At 42.8% G+C, this 9,329-nt stretch overlaps 1 protein-coding gene across 14 annotated transcripts in view; it reads left to right on the top strand.

Moving 5' to 3' along the window:
• The first annotated feature begins 855 nt into the window (after nt 1-855).
• Nucleotides 856-9,329, top strand: part of LOC105474368 (La ribonucleoprotein 4) — an 88,654-nt gene continuing 80,180 nt past the window's right edge. For 5 of the 14 annotated variants that reach the window (XM_071071733.1, XM_071071743.1, XM_071071736.1 and 2 more), the window contains exon 1: nt 2,968-3,139. In XM_071071733.1, coding sequence (XP_070927834.1) covers nt 3,122-3,139 — 18 coding nt within the window. In that variant the 5' untranslated portion in view covers nt 2,968-3,121. Of the gene's footprint in view, nt 1,172-2,962; nt 3,140-3,501; nt 3,586-9,329 lie in introns of those variants that run through there. The other 9 variants (XM_071071745.1, XM_071071739.1, XM_071071738.1 and 6 more) reach the window with 5 other exon arrangements.

Here is a 9,329-nt window from a genome sequence, read left to right as displayed (position 1 = left end):
CCCAGGTTCAAGTGATTCTCCTACCTCAGCCTTCTGTGTAGCTGGGATTACAGGCGTGCGCCACCACACCTGGCTAATTTTTTTTTTTTTTAAATGTGAGATGGAGTCTCGCCTGTGGCCCAGGCTGGAGTGCAGTGGCGCAATCTCGGCTCACTGCAAGCTCTGCCTCCTGGGTTCATGCCATTCTCCTGCCTCAGCCTCCCGAGTAGCTGGGACTACAGGTGCCCACCACTATGCTCGGCTAATTTTTTTTGTATTTTTTAGTAGAGATGGGGTTTCACCGTGTTAGTCAGGATGGTCTCGATCTCCTGACCTTGTGATCCGCCCGCCTCGGCCTCCCAAAGTGCTGGGATTATAGGCGTGAGCCACTGTGCCCAGCCTATACCTGGCTAATTTTTTATATTTTTGGTAGAGATGGGGTTTCACTGTGTTGGCCAAGCTGGTCTCAAACTCCTCAAGTGATCCACTCACCTCAGCCTCCCAAAGTTTAGTTGTCAGCTAAACTAATTTTGCATTATTGCTTTCTCTCTCACTTGCATCTTTTATGCAGCATGGAATTCATCAATCAGCAACTAGACATGAAGGCTTTTCTTTGAGACAGAATCTCACTCTGTTGCCCAGGCTGGAGTGCAGTATCACGATCAAGGCTCACTACAAGCTCCGCTTCTCTGGTTCACGCCATTCTCCTGCCTCAGCCTCCCGCGTATCTGGGATTACAGGCGCCCGGCTAATTTTTTGTATTTTTAGTAGAGACGGAGTTTCACCGTGTTAGCCAGGCTCGTCTTGATCTCCTGACCTCATGATCTACCCTCTTCAGCCTCCCAAAGTGCTGGGATTACAGGCATGAGCCACCACACCCGACCACGAAGGCTTCTTAAAGTCAATTTTTAAATCCTGCTTCCCTTTCTATTCGACAAGCATTTGTTGAAACACTATGCTGCTTACATTATCCTACACTGAAGAATATATGATAGGGTTCCTGTAAAGAAACTAAAACAAAAAAGAAAAAGCAAAGATTTAAGATAGAATATAATAATCAAGTGCTAATAAGGGACACGAGGAAGAGATCTATAGGAGCAGAGTCTTTGAGAAAACCTTATGGAGAGAGAAGATTGATTGACAAATGGAGGCAATCCAGATAGGGACTACACCTTGAGCCATGGCTTTGGAGGTGAGTGCTAATGAGTTTGCATCTCAGGGGGAAAGTAAGGAGATTGGTTTAATCACTGAGATAACCTAACAGGAGTTTACCGAGAACCAGATTAGGGTGGGTCTGAGATAACAGCTATCAGCAATTTGGTGGTGGAATTAATGTGGTATCTGAGGAGATTCCATTTGCGGCAAAGCAAGGAAGATTTCATGAGATCAGAATGGCAAAGTCTTGAAATCAAGTTAACAGTGGTTTGGTGAAAATGAGACCTTTACTTGAGGAAGATTTTTAAAATAATATAATGGAAAAATCCATTGGAAAAGATCAAGACATGATTATTTCATATTTATTTATTTATTTTTTATTATTATTTTTTAGAGACAGAGTCGCACTCTGTCACCCAGGCTTGAGTGCAGTGCCGTGATCTTGGCTCACTGCAACCTCTGCCTCCTGGGTTCTAGCAATTCTCCTGCTTCAGCCTCCCACGTAGCTGGGACTACAGGCACACACTGCCATGCCTGGCTGATTTTTTGTATTTTACTAGAGATGGGGTTTCACTGTGTTGCCCAGGCTGGTCTCAAACTCCTGACCTAAGGCAATCCACCCGCCTCGGCCTCCCAAAGTGCTAGGATTACAGGCATGAGCCACCGCGCCCGGCCAATTTTTATTCATTACCAAATGATTATTATTTTTGAGACAGAGTCTCACTCAGTTGCCCAGGCTGGAGTGCAGTGGCGCAATGTCGGTTCACTGTTATCTCTGCCTCCTGGGTTCAAGCAATTCTGCCTCAGCCTCCGGAGTAGCCGGGATTACAGGTGTGCACCATCACACCCGGCTAATTTTTGTATTTTTAGTAGAGACGGGGTTTTACCATGTTGGCCAGGCTGGTCTTGAACTCCTGACCTCAAGTGATCCGTCCGCCTCAGCCTTCCAAAGTGCTGGGATTGTAGGTGTGAGCCACCCCTCCCAGCCAATACATGATTATTTCAAAAGATGAGTGTTTGAACTAGGACGTAGACGTGGGAGTGGTAAGGGAGGGACATATTGCTAAAGATAAGGAATTTAGACCATCTAACAAATATTATAGATAATTTAAAAAATTTGTTTTTATTGTATTTCGTTTGAATTAATGACAGAATATCAAAGAAGAGACTATACAGATTAAGCGTTGTTACTAGTATATTAAGTGGAGATATGGGTAACTAATTCAAATGAGCCCAGGGCAAAGTTCTTTAAAGGTGTGTCAAAGCGAAACCCAACCTCCTAGAGGGCTCCTTCAACTGTAAAATGGGGATGATAATAATATTATTTATTGCATAAAATTGTTTTAAGATCAATTAACATAAAATGCTCAGTATAGTGCCAAGCACAATGTAAGCATTTAATATACAGTAGCTGCTATTAACGTATTTACTACTATCATAGCTTTTTATAGCTTTTTTTTTTTTCTTGTCTACTTTTCTTCTGTGAGCCACCACTTTTCGGGAGGGTTGGACGTTTGTTCAGCACACGTCGCCAAGGTCGGCTTTAAAAATCAAATCTAGATTGTGAACTATGAAAACTGCGGAATTATCAGTGCTGTGTAGCTATCTGACAAGTGATAAAATGTGTCATTAAGATTTTTACACATCCCCGTGCCCCAGAATGGCATCTCCTGCTAATCGTCCCCCCCGCGACAGATGATAGTACATCCCACACTGTTGCTAGAAAAGATGGTGCAAAAGTTGAGCGCGTCGACGACTCTTTTCTGCCGGAAACAATTTTTCCCTAGACCCGGAAGCAGTTGTTGTTTCAAGGGAGGTGGGACTGGGCGGGTCAGGCCGCAGCCGCTGACGGCGGGGGAGGAGCCGGGTCCACTGCCGGGTGGAGGGGCAAGGCGAGTGTGTGTCCTTATCCTAGCAATTGGGGCGCGGGCCTGTGAGCCAGTTGGAGTTGCGGCGGCGGGAACGATTGGGCCGAGCAGAGGACGACATGTTGCTTTTCGTGGAGGTGAGTGGATTTGCTAGTCTCGTCCTGCTCTTAGGAGAGCAGGAGTGTAGAGGCGCCGGCCGGTCCCACCGCCATGTGACTTTCCGGGCCGTACACGCCGCGGAACCGGCAGATAGGCTGACACAGCACCTGGGCCCAGCAGGCCTGCAGCTTCCCTCTGCGCGCTCACAACACTCTAGGAAGCTATGGGAGGTGATGCCCGTAATGGAGAAGAATTGAAGGAGAAGAACGGAGGGCTGGTCTGGTGTGGCGTGAGGTTCAGAGGAGGGGTAAAGTGTCCCATATGGACCTCCTAAAGGAGACGGCATTGGGGGGTTGGGGGGCGGAGTCTGAGAGGAGAGGGTAATCAGGTGGGCGCGTTCCGGGGGCCGAGCGCGGCCTCGCGGGGCCCTCTGGGAGGGAGGCGAGCAACATGTGGGGCCACGGATGGAGGAAGGTGAAATGCGGTAAGTGTTTTGAAAAGAAAATTGAAAAAGTTCTTTGAGCAACCTCCACCAAATTCTGCCCGGGCCCCGTCCCTAGGTCTCTGGAACGTTCTGTGGGTGAAAGCGAGTTACTTTGAATCGAGGAGAAGCCAGTAGGGTTTGGAAGCCTTGAAAGGCACCGCTTTGACCTTTTGTAAAAGTTACTCAAGCAGCAACTGCGTGATGAAGGGTTGGTTCTATGAACCGATTAAAAGCCCTTTACAAGGAAAATTCCAAGAAGGAGAGAAACTTATTCCGGGAAAAGCCGGTGTTTGTAATGTTATTTGAACAATGAGATACTTTTATTACTTAAACTAGAACATCTGCTGTTGGCCTATTTAGTTTTCAAGATAGAGTTGGAGACCTGCCTTACAGAAATACGAAATTTAATTTCCCTTCATTCTGTCCTCTTGTGTGCAGTAAGCGTCAGCTGACTGCCTGGCTAATGCTTTGAGTAGATTCCAGATCATATTGTTCTTACATTGTGAAAACGTCAAAGCAGCAAAGCTGCAACTTCGCAACTTGGCGTTTGTTAACTATGCCCATAAAAATAATCTTTTCAATGAGGGAAGGAATTTACAGGTTGTATAATGGGTCTAGGAGCCGGGGCCAGCCTATGGCAGATTTTTTTTTTTTCCGGGTTGTGGGAAAATTTTTATTATTTTATTTTTTAATTTTTCGACTTTTTTTTAAAATTATACTTTAAGTTCTAGGGTACATGTGCACAACGTGCAGGTTTGTTACATATGTATACACGTGCCATGTTGGTGTGCTGCACCCATTAACTCGTCATTTACATTAGGTATATCTCCTAATGCTATCCCTCCCCCCTCCCCCCGTGGGAAAATCTTAATCCATAATGTTCCAGCATAAAGTAAATAAATGATTTTAGGGTTTTTTTTTCTGTTTAACTGACATTGTGTCGCCGATAAGCTTGACATCTTTAGTGTTTTAAAAGATTGCTACATTAGCGTATATCTAGCATTAATAATAATCATTCATTGGAACATCCGGGGAAATCATGAAAAGATTTAAAATTACTGAACTCATTCTGTTTACTGTTTTCTATCCTCGTTGTTTTCCTTAGGCAGTAATAAGAAATCAGATAGGATTTTAAGACATTGCCGGCCACTTTGTTTTAGGAATGTTATGCTATGTAAATACCACAGGTTTTAAGTGTGTGTTTTGCTGAGCGGAAGAAAGATTGTGGAGTTTATATTGACGGGAGCTCCACAATATACTTTTGACTTCCAAATTGATTCCTTTGGCTTTATTAAAATGTAAGTTTTAATAACAGCCCCATTTATTGTTTAAATTAGGTCCTCTCCTGTCTCTAAAGCAATACTTAAAATATTCTACAGATGACAAAACCGAGCCCCAGAAGTTTAAGTAACTTTACTTAGTAAAAGTAAAGTAGTGTAACTGGGATTTAGATCCAGGTGTTGCTGATGTCAAATCATGGACGGGATGTTAGCAGTTCAGGCCTGTCCAACTCCCCAGGTTAGACAAATTCTACCATATCTCTGCCAAACTATTATTTAAAAGTTGTATCTCCATTAATCATTTTCTTTGTGAATCACTATGTCGTTCTTCATTTTCTCATAAGAGTTTTATTGAAAATTAGCTGTCTTTAAATATTTGGGGCTGAATATGTGGTTTTAAAATCAGTGAAAAACAACATATTGGTCATTTGACGTTTTGTTAACTAGTATTTGATCCCAGTAACCTCATGATAGAGGAATTATTCTCAGTGAGAGAACCAAAGCTCAGAAGTTAGATATCTAAGGTCATTCAAGTGTAAATAATGTGGGGGTTAAAGTCTGAAGTCTGGCTTCTAGAACATAAATTTCTGGCTCCAAAATTATTTTTGCACTTTCCCATAAGTCAAAGGTTCTGAATCTAGGTTTTTGGATAGAATTGAGGAAGTAAGTACCTGAGCTTGGTTGGGGAAAAAAAATTGTTTATTTTCACTAGTTTCTAACTGAAATCTAAATGGAAAAGAAGTGAAAATTCTTTAAATGTTAATGGCAGCAACAGTGTCTGTGACCTTGTCACCAAGACAAATCACTTTTTAACATATATTACAGTTTTTGCAGATATCTTGAAATATTTATGCTCATTACTTGCTATATGTCAAAAATATTGTTATTTAACGTATTGCTATATTAGACATTTTAAAATATTTTGGCAACTGCGTTTCAATATAATTAGTTTACTTTGTGATCCTATATATTTTAGAAATTTAAAAAAACTCTGAGAAGGGGTCCATAGATTAATTGGACTACTGAAGAGGTCTTTGTCACAAAAGAGGTTAAGAACTGCTTTACTAACCAAGTTGCTTGTGGATCATCTTTGGCAGGATTAATCTGGGATCCCTGGGTCCTCTGCAATTGTGTTCAATACCTTTTACTAATGTGTATTTTTCTGGAGAGATTCCAGCTTAACTATCCCACTAGAATCAGTAGAATAGATAATAGCAATATAACAATAATAACAGTAGTAGTACATACTTGTACTTTGTGTCAGGAACGTTTGATGTTTTTGTATATATAGATATCTGTACATCTTAAGTCTCAATATCTCTATGAGGTGTTAGTATCCCCATTTTAGTGATAAGGAAACTAAGGCAGCCAGGCACAGTGGCTCATGCCTGTAATCCCAGCACTTTGGAAGACTGAGGTGGGCGGCGGATCACCTGAGGTCAGGAGTTTGAGACCAGCCTGGCCAACATGGTGAAACCCCATCTCTACTAAAAATACAAAAATTAGCCAGATGTGGTGGCACACACCTGTAATCCCAGCTACATGGGAGGCTAAGGTAGGAGAATCGCTTGAACCTGGGAGGCAGAGGTTGCAGTGAGCTGAGATGGTGCCACTGTATTCCAGCCTGGACAACAGAGTGAGACTGTCTCAAAAAAAAGAAACTAAGGCACAGAGAATTTAAACTTGCCTAAGTTTTTACACAGTTAGTGAACGTGGAAGCTTGAACTCATCAACCACCTACTTATATTGGAGTAGAATATATTGCAGACAAGGAATCCTATGTAAATAATACTTAGATGCAAGTTTTTAAAACCTGGCCTTGGGCCCAGTGTGGTGGCACGCGCCTGTAGTCCCAGCTACTCGGGAGGCTGAGGCAGGAGTTTCGGTTGAGTATGGGAGGTGAAAGCTGGAATGAGTTGTGACTCTGCCATGGCATTCCAGGCCAGGTGACAGAGCAAGACCCGCTCTACTGACTTCAGTAGATTATTGGTTGGTTTTATTTTTTTTCCGCTTGAGACTGAGTCTCTCTCTGTCACCCAGGCTAGAGAGTGGCGCAATCTCAGAAACCTCTGTGTCCTGGGATCAAGCAGGTCCTTTTTTTTTTTTTTTTTTTTGAGACTGAGTCTTTCTTTGTTGCCAGGCTGGAGTGCAGTGGCGTGATCTGGGCTCACTGCAACCTCCACCTCCTGGGTTCAAGCGATCCTCCTGCTTTAGCCTCCCGAGTAGCTGGTACTACAGGTGCGTGCCACCATGCCCAACTAATTTTTGTATTTTTGGTAGAGATAGGGTTTCACCATGTTGGCCAGGATGGTCTCTCTTGACCCCATGATTTGCCTACCTCGGCCTCCCCAAGTGCTGGGATTACAGGCGTGAGCGACCGTGCCCGGCGGGTTCAAGCAGTTCTTCTGCCCCAGCCTCCCTAGTAGCTGGGTCTTCAGGCATGCGCTACCATGCCTGGCTAATTTTTTATTTTTTATTTTTAGTAGACATGGGTTTTGCCATGTTGGCAGGGCTGGTCTCGAACAGCTGACCTCAAGTGATCCGCCCTCCTCGGCCTCCTAGAGTGCTGGGATTACAGGCGTGAGCTACAGCACCCAGCCGATTATTGTTTTTTCGTTGTTTGTTTTTTTGGTTTTTTTTTTTTAATCATCTCTGTTCTGAAGGAGAAACAAACAATGTCCCTCTCTGGAAAGAGGTAGAAGTTTGGATGATTCACAGTCATCAGACATGACCCTTCTTAAATTCTTTTACAACAAATTTTTTGTAAGTTTGAAACTGCATTGTACTACGTTCATCTGAATGCTATCAAGTTACTTAAAACTTTTGAGCCCTAAGGAGGCAGATTGTAATTAAAATTTTTTTTTTCATTTCTCTCTTTTAAAGTTTTTTTTAATTTTTAATTTTTTCTTTTTTGAGACAGAGTCTCCTTTGCTGCAGCCTCCGCCTCCCTGGCTTAAGTGATCCTCCCACCTCAGCCTCCAAAGTAGCTGGGACCATCGGCATGTACCACCATGCCTGGCTAATTTTTTTCTTTTTTGGTATTTTTTTGTAGAGACATGGTTGTGTTTTTTTGCTCAGGCTGAAATTTTTGTTTAAATTAAAAAAATTAAAACTAGAGGCTGGGAAGGGTGGGTATGCAGTGACTACTAAAATTGTGTTTCTGTCTCTGTTTGAGTTTTTCCCTGAAAATGAAGACAGTTGTCCCTCGGTATCTGTGGGAAATTGGTTCCAGGACCCTCTTTAGATGCCAAAAACCTTGGATGCTCAAGTCTTACATAAAAAGGCGTAGTATTTGCATATAACCTATGCACATCTTCCTGTATATGTTAAATCATCTCGATTATTTATAATATCTGTTACAATGTAAATGCTTTGTAAATAGTTGCTATATTATTTATAGAGTGATAAGAAAAAAGTCTCTACATGGTCAGTACAAATGCAACGATTTTTTTTTTCTGAGTATTTTTGATCTGTGATTGATTTCTCCACTGATGTATATGGAACTCATGGATATGGAGGGCCAACTATACTTATAATTACTTACTTAGGTAGCAGTTAAGTTTCATATGCCTTCGGATGCTTTAATAACTTTTAAATAAAAGTTTTTTAGGTTGGGTAACGTGGCTCATGCCTGTAATCTCAACACTTTGGGAGGCTGAGGTGGGAGGATAGCTTGAGCCCAGTAGTTCAAAACCAGCCTGGGCAACAAAGTGAGACCCCCCCACCCCCAACCTCTACAAACAAATTTAAAAAATTAGCCAGGCCTGGTGGCATGTGTTGTGGTCCTAGCTACACTTGAGATGGGAGGATCACTTGAGCCAGGAGATCGAGGCCACAGTGAGCCATGTTCGTGCCACTGCACTCCAACCTGGGTGACAGAGGGAGACGCTGTCTCAAAAAATTTTTAAAATTATTATTTTATTTTATTTTTTTAGAGACAGGGTCTCACTGTGTTGTCCAGGCTGGAGTACAGTGGCTATTCACAGGTATAGTCATGGCATACCATAGCCTCAAATTCCTGGGCTCAAGCAATCTGGTTTCAGCCTCCTGAGTAGCTGGGACTACAGGCTCATGCCACCAGTTAAAAGTATTTTTAATTGTGAAATACATATAACATAAAAAGTATCATTTAACAGGTTTTTGGGTTTTTTTTGTTTGTTTTTGTTTTTTTGAGAGGGAGTCTTGCTGTGTTGCCCCAGGCTGGAGTGCAGTTGCACGATTTTGACTCACTGCAATGTCTGCCTCCTGGGTTCAAATGATTCTCTCACCTCAGCCTCCCCAGTAGCTGGGACTATGGACGTGCGCCACCATACCGGCTAATTTTTGTATTTTTAGTAGAGACAAGGTTTTGCCATGTTGGCCAGGCTGGTCTCAAACTCCTAGTTGATCCACCCGTGTCAGCCTCCCAAAGTGCTGGGATTACAGGCTTGAGCCACCGCGCCCGGCCCATCTTAACAGTTTTTT

The sequence above is a fragment of the Macaca nemestrina genome, chromosome 10 (assembly GCF_043159975.1).
Source record: "Macaca nemestrina isolate mMacNem1 chromosome 10, mMacNem.hap1, whole genome shotgun sequence".
Taxonomy (NCBI): Eukaryota; Metazoa; Chordata; class Mammalia; order Primates; family Cercopithecidae; genus Macaca; species Macaca nemestrina.
The sequence above is the reverse complement of the archived record's forward strand: the minus strand, read 5'-3'. Positions and strand labels throughout refer to the sequence as shown.